At 47.2% G+C, this 26,251-nt stretch overlaps 1 protein-coding gene across 1 annotated transcript; it reads left to right on the top strand.

Annotated features, from left to right (window-relative positions):
* The first annotated feature begins 290 nt into the window (after positions 1-290).
* Positions 291-24,807, top strand: CCDC90B (coiled-coil domain containing 90B). Its single transcript, XM_040426397.1, has 9 exons — positions 291-450; positions 749-871; positions 9,946-10,049; positions 13,819-13,920; positions 15,882-15,923; positions 16,738-16,809; positions 18,185-18,238; positions 24,209-24,323; positions 24,481-24,807. Exons 1-9 carry the CDS (start codon positions 384-386, stop codon positions 24,534-24,536), a joined length of 735 nt encoding a protein of 244 aa, XP_040282331.1. The 5' UTR covers positions 291-383; the 3' UTR covers positions 24,537-24,807.
* Positions 24,808-26,251: the final 1,444 nt, after the last annotated feature.

Here is a 26,251-nt window from a genome sequence, read left to right on the forward strand (position 1 = left end):
AGAATATGGGTACAAGTATTTGCTGTACTGTGCAATAAACTGAGAACCTATGATTCAGAGCACCCTGACTGTGTCATTCTTCCTCCGAGTACTCCATATATCTGATTTGGACTACCACAAGATGCCAGATGCTGATAAGTGGCAGCCTCCATGTTACGATTATTCCTATTTCCCGCCCTCAGGCTGCTGACTGATCCGGCGTTTTCCCGCCACTTCCCAATTGTGCAGCATCAGCAGCCGCCGCGCTGGCTCCTTACAAGCAGAAAACTACAAGCCCCAAAATGCCTGGCGCCGGACCGGAAGTGACGCAGCGGGAAGCTAATCTTGTGCCGAGACTGGAGGGCGGAGATACACTGGAGCTGTCAGTGAGGAGACAGGAGAGGATGAGAGTGACCGGTTACAGGTGGACGGCCCAGCTGCTCACAGCAGCACAGAGGAGTTCAAGGAGGGGTAAGCGGGTCGCTGTACACAAGTTTCAATAGTTGCTTTGAAACAACTTTATTAGCACATTGTCTCCTGCACAGTATCCACTCTTGTGGTTTTGTGTGAGTGGGACCATGGAAAACATTGAAAGTCCATACAACCAGGTCATACGATCAGCACACTCCTGATATACTCTGTGCTGCTGTGGGGCCCTGCTCCCCCTAATTTCTCTGCGGTTCTTTTTAGATGTTAAAGCAATACTAGAATATCTGTCACATAAGTGTTTTGCATTGTCCACGCTAAGTTTGCTCTGGTTTCTTTGAAGGATTTGTATCCTCTGCGGCGTTACCCTCTAATTATGATGTCAGACAGGTGGAGATCACCTCCTCGGAGCAGAGGAGGCTGACGTTTGATACTCACGCTCTAGTGCGAGACCTGGAAACTCACGGTAAGTGGCCTTCACCAGACTATATGTACATTATCTGACAGCAGAACTCTCTGAGCTCCAGAGCTGCACTCACTATTCTTCTGGTGCAGTCACTGTGTATATACATTACTTATCCTGTACTGATCCTGAGTTACATGCTGTATTATACTCCAGAGCTGCACTCACTATTCTGCTGGTGGAGTCACTGTGTACATACATTACATTACTTATCCTGTACTGACCCTGAGTTACATCCTGTATTATACTCCAGAGCTGCACTCACTATTCTGCTGGTGGAGTCACCGTGTACATACATTACTTATCCTGTACTGATCCTGAGTTACATCCTATATTATACTCCAGAGCTGCACTCACTATTCTACTGGTGCAGTCACTGTGCACATACATTACATTACTTATCCTGTACTGATCCTGAGTTACATCCTGTATTATACTCCAGAGCTGCACTCACTATTCTGCTGGTGGAGTCACTGTGTACATACATTACATTACTTATCCTGTACTGATCCTGAGTTACATCCTGTATTATACTCCAGAGCTGCACTCACTATTCTGCTGGTGCAGTCACTGTGTACATACATTACATTACTTATCCTGTACTGATCCTGAGTTACATCCTGTATTATACTCCAGAGCTGCACTCACTATTCTGCTGGTGCAGTCACTGTGTACATACATTACTTATCCTGTACTGATCCTGAGTTACATCCTGTATTATACTCCAGAGCTGCACTCACTATTCTGCTGGTGGAGTCACTGTGTACATACATTACATTACTTATCCTGTACTGATCCTGAGTTACATCCTGTATTATACTCCAGAGCTGCACTCACTATTCTGCTGGTGCAGTCACTGTGTACATACATTACATTACTTATCCTGTACTGATCCTGAGTTACATCCTGTATTATACTCCAGAGCTGCACTCACTATTCTGCTGGTGGAGTCACTGTGTACATACATTACATTACTTATCCTGTACTGATCCTGAGTTACATCCTGTATTATACTCCAGAGCTGCACTCACTATTCTGCTGGTGGAGTCACTTTGTACATACATTACATTACTTATCCTGTACTGATCCTGAGTTACATCTTGTATTATACTCCACAGCTGCACTCAGGTTCAGAGCTGAAATCTGAAATTTTCTTACTAATGACCTGTCAGTATCTGATCAGTGGGGGTCTGACACCCTGGACCCCCACCGATCAGTTGTATGAGAAGGCAGTAGCGCTCCAGTGAGCTCCTCCGTCTTCTCTCAGCATTTCCTAGGCCAAGTGACAACACATTCATCAGTCATTTGACCTAGGAACAAGTGAATGGGGCTGAGTGCAGTACCAAGCACAGCCACTATACAATGTATGGCGCTGTGCTTTGTAAGTGGCTAGAAAGCCTTGACACTCACACGAGCGCCGCTGCCTTCTCAAACAGCTGATCGTCAGGGATCCTGGGCGTCGGACCGCCACTGATCAGACACTGATGACTTATCCAGAGGACAGGTCATCAATATAAAAATCTCAGAAAACCCTTGTAACATTCCCTACTTGTTCGTGGTCTGCAGAAAGATTGTTCTGGTTGTTTACATTCTGAAAAGTTGAAATATTCCACATTTTTTATATTTTTTTGTAAAATTTGATGTGGACAGTATGTAAAGAAAACAAAAACTTTTCTCCTCTTTAATTTTCAGGAAACACCCTATTTTATTTTATTTATTTTTTCGTTTTCGTTTCTCTTTCCCCGCCTTCCAAGAGCCATATTTTTTTTAAAAAAAATTATTTAACTTTTATTTTTTTTTTCTGTTCACCTAGCTGTATAAGGGCTTGTTTTTTGCCTGACAAGTTGTATTTTTTTTAATGGCCATGTTTATATTTTTATAGCTTGTATTGAAAACGGGGGGAAAAAAGATTCTTTGCGCGCTGAAAGGAAAAAATTGCAATTTTGCCAAAGTTTTTTCAGATTTGTTCTTAAGACGTTCACTGTGCCCTAAGACCTCTTTCACACTGGCGGCCCGCAATGCACGAGCACAGTCCGTGGGGCAGCGGATCGCGGACCCATTCACTTGAATGGGTCCGCGATCCGGCCGTTGTGCAAAAAGATAGAACATGTCCTATCTTTTTGAAGAACGGAAGTACGGGGTGAAACAGCAGTGGAGGACCTGTGAAGACAGAGCTCTGTGTGGAGGAGAATACATTGGAGAAGCAATGATTTCAGTGGTTCCCAGGGACATGCTGGGAGTTGTAGTTGTCTCCTTTTATACCTCCTCCCTGTAATGTCCTATGATGGCATATAATGACATGCTGGGAGTTGTAGTTCTCTCCTCTTATACCTCCTTTCTGTAATGTTGTCTGATATCACATAATAACAGCTTAGACATGCTGGGGATTGTAGTTCTCTTCTTTTATACCGCCTCCCTGTAATGTCTTCTGATATCACATTATAACTGTCCTGGATATGCTGGGAGTTGTAGTTTTCTCCTCATACTTCATCCCTGTAACGTCCTCTGATATCACATAAATAACAGGCTGGACAGACTGGGAGTTGTAGTTCTCTGCACGGCTTTTCAGGTCATTTAGCCATAACAGGCCTGAACTTTCACAAGGCCCCAGGCTGTCATGGCAACCCATCGGTGCCCTACGTTTTGGCGGCGTCCCCTCCCTCCCTGTGTAACTTCTCAGATGCCACGGTCACTATTGACTGCGGTATCGGAGGGGTTAAATGGGCAGAATCAGTGTGATCGCTGAGTGGCAGGTGTATTACACAGCCGGAACCTGCCGCGTATGGAGCTACGCTTTACACTGCACCACAATGTGACTACTGTACGTCATGGTGCGTGTAAGGGTCCATTCACACGATCCGCAAAACACGGACACCGGCAATGTGCATTCCGCAATTTGCGGACCACACATCGCCGGCACTATAATAGAAAATGCCTAATCTTGTGCGCAATTGCGGACACAAATGGGACATGTTCTATTTTTTTGCGGAAACGGAAGCACGGATGCGGAAGTGCGGATCTGCAATTGCGGATTGAAAATGAATGGGTCTGGGGATGCGGACCCATTTTGCGGACGTGTGAATGGACCCTAAGGGTTAGGTCTGGCACCACCGCTCTGATCCTGAACTTATGACATCACATTCTTTGACCACTAGAGCCAATCACCTGCCTCAGCAGTCACGTGTATGAACAGCACAGAACCGCTGAGACCAGTGATTGGCTGCAGCGGTCACAGAAATGATATGGAATGATTTACATGTCCAGGGGGGACGGAGAGGCACCCTGAGATGTTGGGAAGAGGGGGGTATGACTGACCTCTGATGGGCAGCAGAGTGTAGAAAAGCTGGGTTAGATATAACGGCAGGAAAAAAAAATATATATAAAAAAATACTTAAAAGAAATGTAATAAATGTGACTGCGGAGGCAGTTTATGCACTGCTTTATTTTATATGCTCTCCTGGATGAGACCGCCTGGATCATGAAATCTGCAGCCTGTGAAGTGCATCGATCGTAGATCAGAGCGCAGGTTCGTTTGCTGCGGTGGCAGGTTTATCGACCTGTCATTGTGTCTTCCCAGATTATAGGGACAAGGTCACCACAAGGAGGCGCCGATCACCTCGCCCCGGATAGAGTTTTATCTCATCAGCAAGGAGAAGCCTGATAACATTACACAGAGAGTGCGAAGAGCCTGCGGGAGCGCGACCTAGTCCGCAAAGGAAGCTCACGTGTGTGACTGATACGTGTGTGTGTGCAAGGGATGAGTGCGTGTATCAGTGTGTACATGTATGTATGAACGGGCGTGTGTGTATGCGTACAAGTGATGCGTGTGTACAAGTAAGGCCTCATGCACACGACCGTTGTGTGCATCCGTGGCCGTTGTGCCGTTTTCCGTTTTTTTTCGCGGACCCATTGACTTTCAATGGGTCCGTGGAAAAAACGGAAAATGCACCGTTTGGCAGCCGCATCCGTGAGCCGTGTTTCCTGGCCGTGAAAAAAATATGACCTGTCCTATTTTTTTCACGGCCAACGGTTCACGGACCCATTCAAGTCAATGGGTCCGTGAAAGAACACGGATGCACACAAGATTGGCATCCGTGTCCGTGATCCGTGGCCGTAGGTTAGTTTTTATACAGACGGATCCGAAGATCCGTCTGCATAAAAGCTTTTTCAAAGCTGAGTTTTCACTTCGTGAAAACTCAGAACCGACAGTATATTCTAACACAGAAGCGTTCCCATGGTGATGGGGACGCTTCTAGTTAGAATACACTACAAACTGTGTACAAGACTGCCCCCTGCTGCCTGGCAGCACCCGATCTCTTACAGGGGGCCGTGATCAGCACAATTAACCCCTTCAGGTGCGGCACCTGAAGGGGTTAATTGTGCTGATCACGGCCCCCTGTAAGAGATCAGGGCTGCCAGGCAGCAGGGGGCAGACCCTCCCCCCCGGGCAGACCCTCCCCCCCCCCCTCCCCAGTTTGAATATCATTGGTGGCCAGTGCGGCCCCCCCCCTCCCTCTATTGTAATAATTCGTTGGTGGCACAGTGTGCGCCCCCCCCCCTCCCTCCCGCTATTGTAATAATTCGTTGGTGGCACAGTGTGCGCCCCCCATCGGCCCCCCCTCCCTCTATAGCATTAACAACATTGGTGGCCAGTGTGCGGCCTCCCATCTCTCCCCCCCCCCCCCCCCATCATTGGTGGCAGAGGAGTTCCGATCGGAGACCCAGTTTAATCGCTGGGGCTCCGATCGGTAACCATGGCAACCGGGACGCTACTACAGTCCTGGTTGCCATGGTTACGTAGCAATAGTACAATAGTAGAAGATTCATACTTACCTGCTCCAGGCTGCTGCTGCGATGTTAGTGTCCGGCCGGGAGCTCCACCTACTGGTAAGTGACAGGTCTGTGCGGCGCATTGCTAAATGAACTGTCACTTACTAGTAGGAGGAGCTCCCGGCCGGACACGAACCTCGCAGCTCCCAGGTAAGTATGAATCTTTACTATTGTACTATTGCTAGTAACCCGCTGCCACCAATGATCGGGGGGGGGGGGGGGGGGGAAGATGGGAGGCCGCACACTAGCCACCAATGTTGTTAATGCTATAGAGGGAGGGGGGGCCAATGGGGGGCGCACACTGTGCCACCAACGATTTATTACAATAGAGGGAGGAAGGGGGGGGGCACACTGTGCCACCAACGAATTATTACAATAGAGGGAGGAGGGGGGGGGGGCCGCACTGGCCACCAATGATATTCAAACTGGGGAGGAGGGGGGGGTCTGCCCCCTGCTGCCTGGCAGCCCTGATCTCTTACAGGGGGATATGATAGTACAATTAACCCCTTCAGGTGCGGCACCTAAGGGGTTAATTGTGCTGATCACGGCCCCCTGTAAGAGATCGGATGCTGCTAGGCAGCAGGGGGCAGTCATGTACACAGTTTGTAGTATATTCTAACTAGAAGCGTCCCCATCACCATGGGAACGCCTCTGTGTTAGAATATACTGTCGGAAATGAGGTTTCACGATCTCACTCATATCCGACAGTATATTCTAACATAGAGGCGTTCCCATGGTGATGGGGACGCTTCAAGTTAAAATATACCATCGGATTGGAGAAAACTCCGATCTGATGGTATAAAAGGGACTCCAGACTTTACATTGAAAGTCAATGGGGACGGATCCGTTTGAAATGGCACCATATTGTGTCAACGTCAAACGGATCCGTCCCCATTGACTTGCATTGTAATTCAGGACGGATCCGTTTGGCTCCGCACGGCCAGGCGGACACCAAAACGACTTTTTTTTCATGTCCGTGGATCCTCCAAAAATCAAGGAAGACCCACGGACGAAAAAACGGTCACGGATCACGGGAAAACGGAACCCCGTTTTGCGGACCGCAAAAAAATACGGTCGTGTGCATGAGGCCTAATAAGTATAGAGATGAGCGTGTGAAAGTTATAAATGTATGTATGAGTGTGTACAAGTGATGAGTATATGTATGAGCGTGTATGTGTGTACATATACAAGTGATGTATGTATGTGTGTACATGTACAAGTGATTAGTGTATGGATGAGCGTGTGTACAAGTAATAAGTATAGAGATGAGTGTGAGTTTATGTATGAGCGTGTATATGTATGTGTGTACATGTACAAGTGATAAGTGTATTTATATATGAGCATGTACAAGTGATGTATGTATGTGTGTACATGTACAAGTGATGTATGTATGTGTGTACATGTACAAGTGATGTATGTATGTGTGTACATGTACAAGTGATGTATGTATGTGTGTACATGTACAAGTGATGTATGTATGAGTGTGTACATGCACAAGTAAAGAGGGTATGTATGACTGTACCTGTATAAGAGATGATCATGTGAATTAGTGTGTACGTGTTGTGCGAATGTATGAGGTCTACATGGACAAGTGTTGATTATATGTAGAAGCGTGTACATGTATAAAGGATAAGTGTATGTACATGGACAAGAGATGCTCCAGCTCCTTCAGGTTGGATGGTTTGCGCTTGTGAACAGCCATCTTTAAATCGCGCACAGAGTGGTGCAGGTTCTGCTGAAGAATATCCCTGTATTTAGCACCGTCCATCTTTCCCTCAACTTTGACCAGTTTCCCATCCCCCAGCATGATGCTGCCACCACCATGTCTCACTGTGGGGATGGTGTTCTTTGGGTGATGTGATGTGTTGGGTTTGCTCCAGACATAGCATTTTCTTTGATGGCCGAAAAGCTCAATTTCAGTCTCATCAGACCAGAGCACCCTCCTCCATACATTTTGGGAGTCTCCCACATGCCTTTTCACAAACTCACAACGTGCCTTTTTGTTTTTTGCTGACAGTAATGGCTTTCTTCTGGCCACTCCGCCATAAAGCCCAACTTTATGGAGCGTACGGCTTATTGTCGTCCTATGTACAGATACTCCAGTCTCTGCTGTGGAACTCTGCAGCTCCTCCAGGGTTACCTTAGGTCTCTGTGCTGCCTCTCTGATTAATGCCCTCCTTGCCCGGTCCGTGGTTTTGGTGGGCGGCCGTGTCTTGGCAGGTTTGCTGTTGTGACATGTTCTTTCCATTAGGTTATGATAGATTTGATGGTGCTTCTGGGGATCATCAAAGGTTTGGATATTTTTTTTATAACCTAACCCTGATTTATACTTCTCAACAACATTGTCCCTAACTTGTTTGGAGAGTTCCTTGGTCTTCATGGCAGTGTTTGGTCAGTGATGCCTCTTGCTTAGGTGTTGCAGCCTCTGGGGCCTTCCAAATAAGGTGTGTTTATGTAATGACAGATCATGTGACACTTAGATTACACACAGGTGACATCATGTCACTAATTATGTGACTTCTGAAGGTAATTGGTTGCACCAGAGATTTTTATGGGCTTCCTAACAAAGGGGGTGAATACATACGCACAGGACAATCTTCTGTTTTCTATTTCTAAACAATAGTTTTATTTATATATTTTTCTCATTTCACTTCACCAACTTAGACTATTGTGTTCTGATCCATCACATAACATTCAGATTAGGGCTCTATCACACTTGCGTTCTTTTCTTCCGGCATAGAGTTCCGTCGTCGGGGCTCTATGCCGGAAGAATCCTGATCAGTTTTATCCTAATGCATTCTGAATGGAGAGAAATCCGTTCAGGATGCATCAGGATGTCTTCAGTTCCGGTACGGAACGATTTTTGGCTGGAGAAAATACCGCAGCATGACGGATCCGGAATTAATGCCCATTGAAAGACATTAATCCGGATCCGGCCTTAAGCTAAACGTCGTTTCGGCGCATTACCGGATCCGACGTTTAGCTTTTTCTGAATGGTTACCATGGCTGCCAGGACGCTAAAGTCCTGTTTGCCATGGAAAAGTGTAGTGGGGAGCGGGGGAGCAGTGTACTTACCGTCCGTGCAGCTCCCGGGGCGCTTCAGAGTGACGTCAGGGCGCCCCACGCACATGGATGACGTGATCGCATGGATCACGTCATCCATGCGCATGGGGCGCTCTGACGTCATTCTGGAGCGCCCCGGGAGCCGCACGGACTGTAAGTATACCGCTCCCCCGCTCCCCACTACTACTATGGCAGCCAGGACTTTAATAGCGTCCTGGGTGCCATAGTAACACTGAACGCATTTTGAAGATGGATCCGTCTTCAAATGCTTTCAGTTCACTTGCGTTGTTACGGATCCGGCGGGCACTTCCGGCAAATGGAGTACACGACGGATCCGGACAACGCAAGTGTGAAAGAGCCCTAACAAAACATTGAACTTAAGGCTGTAATGTAACAAAACACGATAAAGTCAATGGGGGTGAATACTTTTGCAAGGCACTGTATGTATGAATATATACAGGCGGTGTGTGAGTGTACATGTACCAGTGTTGAGTGTATGTATGGATGTGTACATGTGATGAGAAGATATAGTATGTGCACGTGTGGAGGGTATGTATACCTGCGTGTGCGTACAGTTGTGTTACACGTGTATTTCCATTTGCTTACTGTATATATTGAGCTGTGGTTACACATCGTAGTTGTAGTCAAGTCCTCATGTCTTAGTGTGTACATACATGATACGATATGTTGTGTGTGTGTGTGTGTGTGTATATGTATATATGTATTAGTCTTGGTTCACATCTGTGTCTACATTCTGATAAGTTCTGGCATAGGAACAGAATACTGGAACCACATCTGCCGACTTCGCCAGAGCCCGACCCATTCACTATAATGGGGCCATCAGGTTTCCAACATTAATACCGCCATAAAATACAGCCACGTACAAAGCGGTATGTCATCCTTTTCTTTCTCCGGAACTTCCAGATGTTATTGTTATTGCTTCCAATACAGCACGGGAGGAGCTCTGACAACTCCTACTGGTTACAAGGTTGTCACTCTGTGGCCCCCAGAAACATGACACAACATAAGGATGCTGCAGCACATAAGTGGCGCTTATAGAACTTACCATTCATCGCTTCTTGTGCAGCAGAGACACCTACAGGCCGGTGAGGTTATAACACTCCAGACACAAAGTGCATAGATTACGCTGTCATAGCGTTAATTTCTCTTTTTCCAATTTTTAGGTTTTAATAAAGAACAGTCTGAAGCGGTAGTAACAGTGCTGGCATCACTGACCAACTCAAGCCTGGATACGGTATACAAGGACATGGTGACCCGGGCCCAGCAGGTACACACAGCTATCCCAGAGTACAGCACACTACATAATAGAATAGTACATAGGAGCAGTATTATAGTAGTTATATTCTTGTACATAGGAGGCAGTATTATAGTAGTTATATTCTTGTACATAGGAGTCAGTATTATAGTAGTTATATTCTTGTACATAGGAGCAGTATTCTAGTAGTTATATTCTTGTACCTAGCAGGTAGTATTATAGTAGTTATATTCTTGTACATAGGAGGCAGTATTATAGTAGTTATATTCTTGTACATAGGAGTCAGTATTATAGTAGTTATATTCTTGTACATAGGAGCAGTATTATAGTAGTTATATTCTTGTACCTAGCAGGTAGTATTATAGTAGTTATATTCTTGTACATAGGAGGCAGTATTATAGTAGTTATATTCTTGTACATAGGAGCAGTATTATAGTAGTTATATTCTTGTACATAGGAGCAGTATTATAGTAGTTATATTCTTATACATAGGAGCAGTATTATAGTAGTTATATTCTTGTACATAGGAGCAGTATTATAGTAGTTATATTCTTATACATAGGAGCAGTATTATAGTAGTTATATTCTTGTACATAGGAGCAGTATTATAGTAGTTATATTCTTGTACATAGGAGCAGTATTATAGTAGTTATATTCTTGTACATAGGGGCAGTATTATAGTAGTTATATTCCTGTACATAGGAGGCAGTATTATAGTAGTTATATTCTTGTACATAGGAGGCAGTATTATAGTAGTTATATTCTTGTACATAGGAGGCAGTATTATAGTAGTTATATTCTTGTACATAGGAGGCAGTATTATAGTAGTTATATTCTTGTACATAGGAGGCAGTATTATAGTAGTTATATTCTTGTACATAGGAGCAGTATTATAGTAGTTATATTCTTGTACATAGGAGGCAGTATTATAGTAGTTATATTCTTGTACATAGGAGGCAGTATTATAGTAGTTATATTCTTGTACATAGGAGCAGTATTATAGTAGTTATATTCTTGTACATAGGAGCAGTATTATAGTAGTTATATTCTTGTACATAGGAGCAGTATTATAGTAGTTATATTCTTATACATAGGAGCAGTATTATAGTAGTTATATTCTTGTACATAGGAGCAGTATTATAGTAGTTATATTCTTGTATATAGGAGGCAGTATTATAGTAGTTATATTCTTGTACATAGGAGCAGTATTATAGTAGTTATATTCTTGTACATAGGAGGCAGTATTATAGCAGTTATATAATAGTACATAGGAGCAGTATTATAGTAGTTATATTCTTGTACATAGGAGCAGTATTATAGTAGTTATATTCTTGTACATAGGAGCAGTATTATAGTAGTTATATTCTTGTACATAGGAGGCAGTATTATAGTAGTTATATTCTTGTACATAGGAGGCAGTATTATAGTAGTTATATTCTTGTACATAGGAGCAGTATTATAGTAGTTATATTCTTGTACATAGGAGCAGTATTATAGTAGTTATATTCTTGTACATAGGAGCAGTATTATAGTAGTTATATTTTTATACATAGGAACAGTATTATAGTAGTTATATTCTTGTACATAGGAAGCAGTATTATAGTAGTTATATTCTTGTACATAGGAGGCAGTATTATAGTAGTTATATTCTTGTACATAGGAGCAGTATTATAGTAGTTATATTCTTGTACATAGGAGGCAGTATTATAGCAGTTATATAATAGTACATAGGAGCAGTATTATAGTAGTTATATTCTTGTACATAGGAGCAGTATTATAGTAGTTATATTCTTGTACATAGGAGCAGTATTATAGTAGTTATATTCTTGTACATAGGAGCAGTATTATAGTAGTTATATTATTGTACATAGGAGCAGTATTATAGTAGTTATATTCTTGTACATAGGAGCAGTATTATAGTAGTTATATTCTTGTACATAGGAGTAGTATTATAGTAGTTATATTCTTGTACATAGGAGCAGTATTATAGTAGTTATATTCTTGTACATAGGAGCAGTATTATAGTAGTTATATTCTTGGACATAGGAGCAGTATTATAGTAGTTATATTATTGTACATAGGAGCAGTATTATAGTAGTTATAGTCTTGTACATAGGAGCAGTATTATAGTAGTTATATTCTTGGACATAGGAGCAGTATTATAGTAGTTATATTCTTGTACATAGGAGCAGTATTATAGTAGTTATATTCTTGTACATAGGGGGCAGTATTATAGTAGTTATATTCTTGGACATAGGAGCAGTATTATAGTAGTTATATTCTTGGACATAGGAGCAGTATGGGGCCACGCATACTTGACCACCTTCTGCTTACCGCTAAAGGAGCTCTGGCTCTGCTATTTTCAGCAGTCCCTTAGTAGTGAGCGGGCCGCTATGGGTCTTCTATTCATCTATTTTTGGAAATCCCATTGCGGTGAATGGAGATCAAGCTATGCATGCACAGTGTGCTCTACTTCACTTCTGGGCCGCATTCTGGAGATAGGTGCAGATCCCACCTCTCAGAGATGCTCCTATCTGACATTGACTTAGCAATATGTCATCAGTGTACCAGACGGGTCAACCCCTTTACACCAATTATAATTCATTAACTAAGACCTTTTTCAGACTGGTATAATATGGGTACTATATCGCTCCTGTATTATGGACACAACACCAGGACCTCCTGTGGTTCCTCAGAACTGGAGTTAGAATGTCCCAACTCTAGGTCTGATAAACCATGGGATGTTTGGGTGCTGTTCCTATAAGATAGGCCCAAAATAACAGCCGTCTGTTAGTCCACCAAGATCTGGATGCTGGTAAAATTTGTCTCGTGGTGTCAATAAATAACCTAAATATGCGCATAGGGGGTCATCTTCTCATTACTTTTCTGGAAAAAAAAAAAGACCCCCTAGAGAGCAAGTATAACATGCACATGTGACAATCAAAGAGGGGTGCTAACATGCATAAAAGTCCATGTTACCCCCTCCCCCTGCGGTCCATTAATTCTGATTCCTGAGGAGTCTTCTATATCTGATAAGGCACAGAATAGACATGGATGGCATCTCCAGTCTCTGGGTACGCTTGGCTGTACGGCTGTATCAGATGATGCCGTGTATAGACAGACTCAACGTCACATCAAATTTAGGTGACAAATTTCCTTATTTATTTGTTGACGCCGTGTGATTAATCCTCTCACATTCTGATATTTTATGATCACGGCATAATTGGATCTGTCATTGTATTTGGGCACCCGTCAGACATGCATCTCACAAGGAAAAAGATTAGTGTTCCTGATTAGGAAAAAAACAGACCGACCACACAGGGCTCAAGACGTTAAGGCTCTTATACAGAAGTGTGACACAGTTAAAGGGGAACTGACACCAAGACAGTCTCTGTTAGGGTAGAAGTCTTAGATTAGTCACAGATCCAGTAGTGGCTGTGGGGTCATCACTTGGTCAAGGACTAATGGCTAAGCGCTTGGTAGCATAATCCCTGTGCTAGTCGTGGCAACAGACGTCACTATGAATTTCACACTGCCACCTAGTGGCAGCATGGAGTTAGCGGTAGTCACAGACTGAGGTCAGTGGGGTTGGATTGGCGGTTATTTGGCATAGTGGTGGTAGGGTCTGTTTGCATGGTTTTGCAGTGGTTTTGTTTTGCAAAACCATAGAAATTTTGAGAAAACTGCAGCAAAATCGACAGATTGACTGTGACGTAAGAACGGACCCATATGCTGGGTTGGGCGTTTCCTCCTCTGAGCCGTGCGCTTTTTCTTCCTGCAGGAAATTACACTTCAGCAGATCATGGCGCACCTGGACTCCATTAGGAAAGACATGGTGATTCTGGAGAAAAGCGAATTTGCAACCCTAAGGGCGGAGAATGAGGTATGGAAAACGTGTGCCCCTTACATGTAACATACCTACAGGTATCATCTCGTACTCAACGGGGCTGTACAGGGGGATGATGACAAGTTGTGATTGATAAGAAGGGTGTCAGAACGAAGAAAAGTTTATGTATTCTCCTTCACCCCACTGCAGTCATTGTAGACTGTAAAGGGGGAGAAATAACCGGACCAAGCTGTGTTTGGTAATAGGGGTGATGATGACATGAAGAAAAGTTCCTGAAGGTCAGTGGAGGCTGTACAAGCGGATGATGACAATAACAGGCTGTTACTGATTATAGGGGTGATAACATGAAGAAAAGTTCCTGTATACCCCCAGTCACCCTAATTGGCTGTACAGGGGAAGAAATGACCGTAACAGGTTGTGATCTTTGTTCCTGATGTCATTTGCAGCTTCCAAGCAAGCGCTGCTCCCCAATTATTGCACCTAGAATTAAAATACTAGTTGTAGGCTTTAATATGATACTGTGGATGTGGATCATCGAGTCTCCATTGTGGCCCTGCACTCCCGGATGTAATGCTATGGAAATATCATGCAAATAGAGGTTCTCGTGGTGACTGCCTGACATATAGTGACACGTATTTTACCTTTACAAAAAGACACAACGTCTCTGACATCTCACAGAAGTCCAGGATAGTGGGGGTGGGGGGGGGGGGGGGGGGGCGGCACATAATTATGTGACATTGTCTCCTCTGGATGGTAATGATTATTATTTTTTTTCTTCTTCTTTTTGATAATGCCACCAACTGAATGTGCCTTAGAAAAATGTGTAGCAGGCTTGAAGGTCACTAGTTCCCGTCAGCCACTTAATGAATGCGCCAACCCTTTGATCTGGCCCAAAGTGGTACCTCATGGGGCTGTTTAGTGGTTGCACACCCTAATTAAAGGGGGCTTTCTCCACATGATGAGTAATAGACCATATCTGGTCAGTGAGGTTGCAGTTGGAAACCAGGAACTGCAGTCTCTACATTCATGGCCAGGTGGATGGGTGTTTAGGGGAGAATGCTGCTGCCAGAGGGGGGAGCGGTTTTCTGGGGACAATACTGCTGCCAGGTGGATATGTCAGATCCATCTGTCAGGGACCCCGAGGAGAAGACATAAGCAGTTTATTACCACTTCTGCCTTCTCTTTTTTGCTCCATGTATAGGGCCCAATGAGTGCTATTTGGTGAATGGAGGAAGCAGCTACGTGTTGCACAGGTTAGGGAGGGATGCCATAACAAGCACCAAATTCAGCATGTCTGAGGCCTCATGCACACGACCGTTGTTGTGTTCCGTTCCGCAAAATGGGGTTCCGTTGTTCCGTGATCCGTTTCCGTTTTTGTTTCCGTGGGTCTTCCTTTATTTTTGGAGGATCACCAGACATGAAGGAAAGTAAAAAAAAAAAAAAAAAGTCTAAGCCAAGTTTGCCATGCAAATGATAGGAAAAAAAACGGACGCGGATGACAATCTTGTGTGCCTCCGCGTTTTTTCACGGTCCCATTGACTTGAATGGGTCCGCGAACTGTTTTCCGTGAAAAAAATAGGACAGGTTATATTTTTATGACGGACTGGAACCACGAACCACAGATCACGGATGACAAACGGTGCATTAGCCGGGTTTTCAACGGACCCATTGAAAGTCAATGGGTCCGCAGAAAAACGGAACAACAGACACGGAATAAAATAACGGTCGTGTGCATGAGGCCTGAGGCACAGGCAACCCTTGAGATCACTAAGAGATTGTGATTGTAATTGCGTGCACCACCCCTTCATCCTCAGGATCGGTGGGGATCGAGCTCCTCAGACATCATAAAGTGAAGACATATCCTAGAGATAAAAGGAGGGAGTACCCCTTTAAGTATATTATGTGTTATTTTATTGGCTGCATAAAGGGGCACATACTTTTTATCGGTGTCGTGGATGAAGCTTTATTCCAAATATTTTTTTTCCCTTGCATCCTAGAAAATGAAGATTGAAATTGGTCACGTCAGACATCATCTGCAGGTAGGTGATCACACCCCGGACACCGGTACAGAGCAGCACACGAGCCACCGATAACATTTGCCTCCAGTCACTTCCAAAGCTGCATTCAAAAATTTGCTGGACCGAGTGAGACTCGCTGCAGCCCCCTGCTGGTTTAGCGGCCATATAAGCTTCTGTAGTGCATTGTGGGAAACATAGTGAACACGTCCAGGCATTATGGGAGCAGTGCTAAGTTGTTAGGGGGCAGTGCAATATTGATGAATGATGCCTGGCAGAAGGGTAAATGCTGCTCTGAATGTGACTAGAGTAAAAGATCTGTTTTAATATGTTTAAGTGTACGTGATGCATTTTTTTTAATATATTATGAATCGCAGATGATTTTCATTACAAGAGGGATTGAATATTTTTGGAAAATTTGGAGACTGTAAAGATTTGGGTAAAATTGCAAGGTTCTCATGGGCAAAGCTTTTCAAGGCAGTAATGGTGACCACCGGGGCCTCTGCTGTATAGATAGTAAGTTGGAGGGTGTGAATATTTACGCACTCTATAATTTAGTCGAATTGTCGAAAAATAAAACAAATCCACAGTGATACGGCCTAGGGGTTGAATACTTTTTGGTGATAAAATTACTTATATATTACCTAGTTCCACAGCAGGTCACAAATGGGGGCTTCTTCCAGTGGACGTGTCCGTTCCTCACTGGGCTGTGATGTCACAGCTGTTAAGGGTTCGATGACTTGGCAATTTATTACGAAGAATGATTCTTGGGAGCTGTAGGGAACGTTGTGTAGATCAGGTGACCGCAGCGCTGACTCTGTAATCGTTCCTTCATCAGAACGAAACAAATCAGATCCGCGCTGACACCAAGCTGGACATCAACCTGGAGAGGAGCCGCCTCACCGATATGGTAAGAGCCTGGGAATAACGGAGAAGGCTTCTGGTGCCACCTGCTGGCCAGCGCAGGGACGTGACAGCCTCCTGCAAGTGTCTAGTGTAATCTGGGTCTATATCCATGTACAGAATATGGAGACAATAAGAGTGGGAAAATACCAGCTGCGCAGTCCATTGATTTCAGAAAAAGCTCCAGAACCACGACACACTGACACTTGGGGTACAGGATAATGACTACGGTGACACTCGTGGTACAGGATAATGACACGGTGACACTCGGGGTACAGGATAATGACACGGTGACACGCTGGGTACAGGATAATGACACGGTGACACGCGTACAGGATAATGACACGGTGACACTCGGGGTACAGGATAATGACACGTGACACTCGGGGTACAGGATAATGACACGGTGACACTCGGGGTACAGGATAATGACACGGTGACACTCGGGGTACAGGATAATGACACGGTGACACGCGGGGTACAGGATAATGACACGGTGACACTCGGGGTACAGGATAATGACACGTGACACTCGGGGTACAGGATAATGACACGTGACACTCGGGGGTACAGGATAATGACACGTGACACTCGGGGTACAGGATAATGACACGTGACACTCGGGGTACAGGATAATGACACGGTGACACTCGGGGTACAGGATAATGACACGGTGACACTCGGGGTACAGGATAATGACACGGTGACACTCGGGGTACAGGATAATGACACGGTGACACGCGGGGTACAGGATAATGACACGGTGACACGCGGGGTACAGGATAATGACACGGTGACACGCGGGGTACAGGATAATGACACGGTGACACTCGGGGTACAGGATAATGACACGGTGACACTCGGGGTACAGGATAATGACACGGTGACACTTGGGGTACAGGATAATGACACGGTGACACTTGGGGTACAGGATAATGACACGGTGACACTTGGGGTACAGGATAATGACACGGTGACACTTGGGGTACAGGATAATGACACGGTGACACTCGGGGTACAGGATAATGACACGGTGACACTCGGGGTACAGGATAATGACACGGTGACACTCGGGGTACAGGATAATGACACGGTGACACTCGGGGTACAGGATAATGACACGGTGACACGCTGGGTACAGGATAATGACACGGTGACACTCGGGGTACAGGATAATGACACGGTGACACTCGGGGTACAGGATAATGACACGGTGACACTCGGGGTACAGGATAATGACACGGTGACACTCGGGGTACAGGATAATGACACGGTGACACTTGGGGTACAGGATAAAGCCCCCATGTCGTCGTGCCCCCAGATCTAGGTGGAACCCCCGGATCCTGACACATCTTCCTTCATATATCAATCTTATTCTTCAGTTCACAGAGCAGGAGAGGAAGCTGATGGACGCCAGCACCGAATTCCATAAAAAGGTGAAGTAAATAAATGCCCCCCTCCCCCGGGCTGTATATGATATTTATGTCCTCCCTGGGAGACCATCGGAGTGACTGGATAGAGAAGCGTCCGCATACAGAACCTGTGTACAGGATAGGCCCCGTCTTCTCCCATGTAAATGGCGCGGTGGACACATGATGTCGAATACCGTTCCATTCAACTCTGTGGCACTGCCGGGGATCTCTGAACACTGCCCCTTTACATGGAGGCAGATTGCTACAGGAGGTCGCTGTCTGGCCGTTCGATAGCCATAGTAATTTCGCTAGGGCCACTATCTCTGTCACCAAGAGCATCTAAAGATCTACCTAAAGGTTATAGACCTCAACCCACCCATTGTGCATCAACATGTGTGAGTGAATCTCCTCCAGCTGTGATCAGTTCCCTCTGCTGCAGCGCTCCCTCCCTCCCCCAGCTGTGATCAGTTCCCTCTGCTGCAGCGCTCCCTCCCCAGCTGTGATCAGTACCCTCTGCTGCAGCGCTCCCTCCCCCAGCTGTTATCAGTTCCCTCTGCTGCAGTGCTCCCTCCCCCAGCTGTGATCAGTTCCCTCTGCTGCAGTGCTCCCTCCCCCAGCTGTGATCAGTTCCCTCTGCTGCAGCGCTCCCTCCCCCAGCTGTTATCAGTTCCCTCTGCTGCAGCGCTCCCTCCCCAGCTGTGATCAGTACCCTCTGCTGCAGCGCTCCCTCCCCCAGCTGTTATCAGTTCCCTCTGCTGCAGCGCTCCCTCCCCAGCTGTGATCAGTACCCTCTGCTGCAGCGCTCCCTCCCCCAGCTGTGATCAGTTCCCTCTGCTGCAGTGCTCCCTCCCCCAGCTGTGATCAGTTCCCTCTGCTGCAGCGCTCCCTCCCCAGCTGTGATCAGTTCCCTCTGCTGCAGTGCTCCCTCCCCAGCTGTGATCAGTTCCCTCTGCTGCAGCGCTCCCTCCCCAGCTGTGATCAGTTCCCTCTGCTGCAGCGCTCCCTCCCCCAGCTGTGATCAGTTTCCTCTGCTGCAGCGCTCCCTCCCCAGCTGTGATCAGTTTCCTCTGCTGCAGCGCTCCCTCCCCAGCTGTGATCAGTTCCCTCTGCTGCAGCGCTCCCTCCCTCCCCCAGCTGTGATCAGTTCCCTCTGCTGCAGCGCTCCCTCCCTCCCCCAGCTGTGATCAGTTCCCTCTGCTGCAGCGCTCCCTCCCTCCCCCGCTGTAATAAGTTCCCTTTGCTGCGGCGTTCCCTCCCTCCCCCGCTGTAATCAGTTCCCTTTGCTGCAGCGCTCCCTCCCTCAGCTGTGATCAGTTCCCTCTGCTGCAGCGCTCCCTCCCTCCCCAGCTGTGATCAGTTCCCTCTGCTGCAGCGCTCCCTCCCTCCCCCAGCTGTGATCAGTTCCCTCTGCTGCAGTGCTCCCTCCCTCCCTCGCTATTATCAGTTCTCGCTGCTGCAGCGCTCCCTCCTTCTCTCCCAGCTGTGATCAGTTCCCTCTGCTGCAGCGCTCCCTCCCTCCCCCAGCTGTGATCAGTTCCCTCTGCTGCAGTGCTCCCTCCCCCAGCTGTGATCAGTTCCCTCTGCTGCAGCGCTCCCTCCCCCAGCTGTGATCAGTTCCCTCTGCTGCAGTGCTCCCTCCCTCCCCCAGCTGTTATCAGTTCCCTCTGCTGCAGTGCTCCCTCCCCCAGCTGTGATCAGTTCCCTCTGCTGCAGCGCTCCCTCCCCCAGCTGTGATCAGTTCCCTCTGCTGCAGCGCTCCCTCCCTCCCCCAGCTGTGATCAGTTCCCTCTGCTGCAGCGCTCCCTCCCTCCCTCGCTGTGATCAGTTCCCTCTGCTGCAACGCTCCCTCCCTCCTCCAGCTGTGATCAGTTCCCTCTGCTGCAGCGCTCCCTCCCTCCCTCGCTGTGATCAGTTCCCTCTGCTGAAGCGCTCCCTCCCTCCCCCAGCTGTGATCAGTTCCCTCTGCTGCAGCGCTCCCTCCCTCCCCCAGCTGTGATCAGTTCCCTCTGCTGCAGCGCTCCCTCCCTCCCCCAGCTGTGATCAGTTCCCTCTGCTGCAGTGCTCCCTCCCTCCCCCAGCTGTTATCAGTTCCCTCTGCTGCAGTGCTCCCTCCCTCCTTCGCTGTGATCAGTTCCCTCTGCTGCAGCGCTCCCTCCCTCCCCCAGCTGTGATCAGTTCCCTCTGCTGCAGCGCTCCCTCCCTCCCTCGCTGTGATCAGTTCCCTCTGCTGCAACGCTCCCTCCCTCCTCCAGCTGTGATCAGTTCCCTCTGCTGCAGCGCTCCCTCCCTCCCTCGCTGTGATCAGTTCCCTCTGCTGAAGCGCTCCCTCCCTCCCCCAGCTGTGATCAGTTCCCTCTGCTGCAGCGCTCCCTCCCTCCCCCAGCTGTGATCAGTTCCCTCTGCTGCAGCGCTCCCTCCCTCCCCCAGCTGTGATCAGTTCCCTCTGCTGCAGCGCTTCCTCCCTCCCCCAGCTGTGATCAGTTCCCTCTGCTGCAGCGCTCCCTCCCTCCTTCGCTGTGATCAGTTCCCTCTGCTGCAGCGCTCCCTCCCCCAGCTGTGATCAGTTTCCTCTGCTGCAGCGCTCCCTCCCTCCCTCGCTGTGATCAGTTCCCTCTGCTGCAGCGCTCCCTCCCTCCCTCGCTGTGATCAGTTCCCTCTGCTGCAGCGCTCCCTCCCTCCCCCAGCTGTGATCAGTTCCCTCTGCTGCAGCGCTCCCTCCCTCCCTATTATCAGTTCCCTCTGCTGCAGCGCTCCCTCCCTCCCTCGCTGTTATCAGTTCCCTCTGCTGCAGCGCTCCCTCCCTCCCCCAGCTGTGATCAGTTCCCTCTGCTGCAGCGCTCCCTCCCTCCCCCAGCTGTGATCAGTTCCCTCTGCTGCAGCGCTCCCTCCCTCCCTATTATCAGTTCCCTCTGCTGCAGCGCTCCCTCCCTCCCTCGCTGTTATCAGTTCCCTCTGCTGCAGCGCTCCCTCCCTCCCCCAGCTGTGATCAGTTCCCTCTGCTGCAGCGCTCCCTCCCTCCCTCGCTGTGATCAGTTCCCTCTGCTGCAGCGCTCCCTCCCTCTCTCGCTGTGATCAGTTCCCTCTGCTGCAGCGCTCCCTCCCTCCCCCAGCTGTGATCAGTTCCCTCTGCTGCAGCGCTCCCTCCCTCCCTATTATCAGTTCCCTCTGCTGCAGCGCTCCCTCCCTCCCTCGCTGTGATCAGTTCCCTCTGCTGCAGCGCTCCCTCCCTCCCTCGCTGTGATCAGTTCCCTCTGCTGCAGCGCTCCCTCCCTCCCCCAGCTGTGATCAGTTCCCTCTGCTGCAGCGCTCCCTCCCTCCCTATTATCAGTTCCCTCTGCTGCAGCGCTCCCTCCCTCCCTCGCTGTTATCAGTTCCCTCTGCTGCAGCGCTCCCTCCCTCCCCCAGCTGTGATCAGTTCCCTCTGCTGCAGCGCTCCCTCCCTCCCTCGCTGTGATCAGTTCCCTCTGCTGCAGCGCTCCCTCCCTTGCTATTATCAGTTCCCTCTGCTGCAGCGCTCCCTCCCTCCCCCAGCTGTGATCAGTTCCCTCTGCTGCAGCGCTCCCTCCCTTCCTCGCTATTATCAGTTCTCGCTGCTGCTGTCAACATGAAGTATTTTCCGTTAATGCTGCAGCTTTGTGATCTATTAGAGATGAGCTGTGAGTCCGGCCGTTAATCATTCACATCTCATTTCATACCAATTTTGACATTTTGTAAAATTAAACCGAAAGTTTTTCCTAATTAATGATAAAAAATAATTTTGGATGAGTCTGAGCCGTGACACGTTCCAAGAGGCCTTGGCATTGCTCTGGATTGTCTGTCACGTCACCGTGGTAAGGTTCCTGCCACAGCCGTGACTCAAGTGTATTAACAGCGCAGTCATTGTACAGTCAAAAGTTCTGCAGTTTTCTCATTTACTTGCTGTATCGATTCTTCACTGTTTTCAAGATAACTGCTTGCTCTCAGTGAATGGAAACGTCTTGGTTTACTTTCAGAGGTTGCCGATGTATCGCACGGAGGTGTAGGGCTTGTAATTAGTACAGTTATCAGATCTCTCTCATATAACCAGGCCTGTGCGGGCACCGTGCTGATCCAATGTCCCTGCTGAAGGGGGCGCCAAAAATGGACTGCTACCTTTTTGCTTGTGACCACTATGTATAGTAATACTGATTGTATAACCGTACTATTGGACATTTTATTGCACCTACTTTGTCTGGATCTGTCATTTGGTCATTCTGTGGTTGTATTATATGAGCACTGTATAGCGGTATTTTTTTAGGCATTGTATGGCAGTATTCATTTTGGAATTTTATGGCACTGCTATAAAATTAATTTATGCATGGGACTGGTATTTGGTCTGTATAGCGGTATTAATGGATGACTGTATGGCAGTATTGGATATTTTGTGGCACTTTTAGTAGATGTCTTGTATGGATCTGTTATTTGTGCACTGTATGGCCGTATTAACTTCCGCATTGTGTGGCTCTATTACATTTGTTTTATGTATGGAGCTGTTATTTGAGCACTGTATGGTGCTATTATTTCGTACATGTATGGGCGTATTTACATAGACGTCGCAAGGCACTGTTTTTCAATTTGTTTTATGTATGGGGCTATTTGGACACACTATGCTTGTGTTATTTGAGCACTGTATGTTGGTATTATTTGGTTACTCTATGGCAGTATTAGGCCTTGTCACTGTTATTAGATCCCCTTATGTACGGATTGTTTTTCTGAGCGCTGTGTGGTGGTATTATTTCATACTTGTACAGTGGTATTTACATAGACATTGTGTGCCACTATAGGATTTGTTTTATGTATGAGGCTGTTATTTGAGCACTGTATGGTGGTATTATTTCGTACTTGTATGGCGGTATTCACATAGGCAATGTGTGACCCTATTATTTGATTTTTATTTTTTCCCCTTCTATATGGAGCTGTTTTTTGGTTACTGTATGCTGCTGTAATTTGAGCACTGGATGGCAATATTATTTGGTTACTCTATGGCAATATATACTTGGGCATTGTGTAGCGCTACTACTTAGGCCGAATGCACACGGCCGTGTTCCGCGGCCAAGAGCGGTCCGTGGTATGCCGGGCTGGATTCCTGTTCAGAGCAGGAGAGCACGGCGTCATTGGTCGCTATGACGCCGTGCACTTCATGCCGCCGCTGCACTACAGTAATACACTCGTATAGTGTATTACTGTAGTGCAGCGGCGGCATGAAGCGCACGGCCTCATAGCAACCAATGACGCCGTGGGCTCCTGCTCTGAACAGGAATCCAGCCCGGCATACCACGGACCGCTCTCGGCCGCGGAACACGGCCGTGTGCATTCGGCCTAATGCATCATATTAGCAGTGTGTGGCGGCGGCGGCACTATATAACATTGCTATCTGGGCAACTGCAAGTGTTGCCTTACTCTCAAATCTGCGTTGCGCTGTCCGGTTTTGAGATACGGCTCAGGGTCTCCCAACCGCAGCACAACGCTTCCGTTTTGTCCCCATTCATTGTCAATAGGGACAAAACTGAACAAACCGGAACGGAGCGGACCAGAATGCATTCCCGTTCCGGACACTAAATCGCTGCAAGCAGCTGCATCTGTTCTGAACGGGTCCGGTTGTATTATATTAAAAATGAAGAAACCGGATCCGGCGCCCATTGACTTACAGTAGTTTAAGTGCCAGATCCGGTTTCTTCATTTTCAATATAATATAACCGGATCCGTTCAGAACGGATGCAGCCGGTTGTATTATTACGATGCAAGCATTGTGCTGGGGTTTTGATCCCCTGACGGATTTCAAAACCGGACCGCAAAAAACGCAGATGGGAAAGTAGCCTTATCTGTCCAACTTATGGCTAGAGCTGCTCCTACAGCCCCCTGTGAGGACACGCTGAGACGTGTAGTTCAGCACCAGCTGGTCACCACACAGCTAGTAATAAGAGTGAACCACTCATCGTCTTACACTGATTATTCCCGCTTTCCTGAATACTGCAGAATGTGACCACCGATGGCGCCATCGCGGAAATCAATAAGAAGATTGATATCGATATCGCATCTCTGAAGACACTTATGGAGTCGCATAAACTGGACACCATCCGCTTTTTGGCTGGTGAGTGTAACTAAGCGGATCGCGGTGTATTGTAATAGGATGCACACAGATCCCCATCTCTATCAGTGTCCACACTATACACAGCGTGGCCTCCAGTCCACATGTCGATAGTTCTTCATTCATTTTCTTCACCCCCCCCCCCTTTTTTTTTTTCCAGCTTCTGTATTTACGTGCCTGGCGATCGCCCTGGGATTTTATCGACTCTGGAAGTAGTAAAGACGTTTTCTAAAACATTCCTGGTCGCACTTGAATGGCAGCTGCTTCAGGGGCAGTCCTTCCTCCGCTGCCGCATCGTTTCCTCTCGGTGGGCAGAGCTGCAGCCCCCTACGTGGCGGTTCAGAGTTATTTATGCTTTTTAATATTCTCCCACGCACAATTTATCATTTCTCAAGTTACTCCGGGAACCGACTGAATGTCTCGTACCTGCACCAAATGTGCCTTTTATATGTGTTTGTTATTATATTAAACTTATTGGACGCTGCTGCTTCAGTGTCTGCTCTCTGTTCAGTCCATTAGGTGGATCGACTAACCCCTGAAAGAAGGAGTACATGGGTCTGGCCTCGAAGGGGTTGTGTCACTGCAGCAAGCGGCGTTGGTAAGTGCTTTGTATTCACTCTCTCTACATGATAAATGCCATTTGCCGAAGTGAGAGACAACCCCTTTAAATATCGAGCGCAGCCGCTGTACAGTGTTGTGCCTAATAAGGCTACTTTTACACTGGCGTTTTTCGCTTTCCGTTTGCGAGATCCGTTCAGGGCTCTCACAAGCGGTCCAAAACGGATCAGTCTTGCCCTAATGCATTCTGAATAGAAAAGGATCCGCTCAGAATGCGTCAGTTTGCCTCCGTTCCACTCTGGAGGCCATGGCCTCTTTAAACTGCTGGTCGGCGGGGCTTCGGACCCACACCAGTGATACAATGGTCTCCTATACTGAGGAGACGGCATCAAGAACTGCTGGAAAACCTCTTGTTAATTTGATGTTCTCATTTTAGAAAGTGATGGCTTATCACTAGTATGTGCCATCATATGATAGGTGGAGGGTCTGACCTCTGAGACCGCCACTGATCTACTGGTGTAGTACCGCGTCCCTTTTTCCTGCACGAAGGCGCCGTCCGCTTGCTTGCAAGGAGCCGCTATACAGATCCATTTACTTAGATAAGGCCGCACTGCAGTGAAGGGGGGCAGCATCACACCAGCGCTGCAGGGCCTTCATTTCATAAGATAGGTCGGACCCCCACTGATCATCACGTGATGGCATATTTTTCCTTTAAGATTTTTTAAGGGCTGGGATCGCCAGCAATCACCTAGCTTTAAAGGGGGTTATCCCGCGAACATGGTGATAAATGTCAGATTTCTGGGGGTCTGACTGCTGGAAATCCCAGAGATGGGGGTCCTCTCTCTAAATGAAGCGGTAGTGCACACGTCTGTCTACTGCTCCATTCAGTTCTGTGGGACATTCAAAGCGCTACCGCTCCATTCACGCAGAGGATCGCTGGGGTTCGAGGAGTTAAAGATAACCGAAATCAAACAAATGAGTCAAAATATTAGACTTGGTCATTTATTTATTGTGGAAAAAGATCCAATATCACATGTCTGAGTGGCAGAAGTTTGTGAGCCTTCAGGATTAGCAGATAATTTGAAGGTGGAATTAGAGTCGGGTGTTGTCAATCAATGGGATGACAATCAGGGGTGAGTGGGCGACTTGTTTTTATTTAAAGAACAGAGATCTCCAAGTCTGATCTCTACAACACATGTTTGTGGAAGTTTATCATGGCACGAATAAAGGTGATTTCTGAGGACCTCAGAAGAAGCGTTTTTGATGCTCATCAGGCTGGAAAACCATCTCTAAAGAGTTTGGATTCCATCAATCCACAGTCAGATTGTGGAGGAAATTCAAGACTTATTACCCTCCCTAGGAGTGGTCGACTG

The sequence above is a fragment of the Bufo bufo genome, chromosome 3 (genome assembly GCF_905171765.1).
Source record: "Bufo bufo chromosome 3, aBufBuf1.1, whole genome shotgun sequence".
Lineage (NCBI taxonomy): Eukaryota > Metazoa > Chordata > Amphibia > Anura > Bufonidae > Bufo > Bufo bufo.

Bases quoted from the DNA above. Each gene is read 5' to 3' on its own strand.
- CCDC90B (XM_040426397.1), top strand. From the start codon at position 384: ATGAGAGTGACCGGTTACAGGTGGACGGCCCAGCTGCTCACAGCAGCA. The intron at 872-9,945 runs GTAAGTGGCCTT...TCCAATTTTTAG, and splicing joins GCGAGACCTGGAAACTCACG to GTTTTAATAAAGAACAGTCT. The intron at 16,810-18,184 runs GTAAGAGCCTGG...CTTATTCTTCAG, and splicing joins GGAGCCGCCTCACCGATATG to TTCACAGAGCAGGAGAGGAA.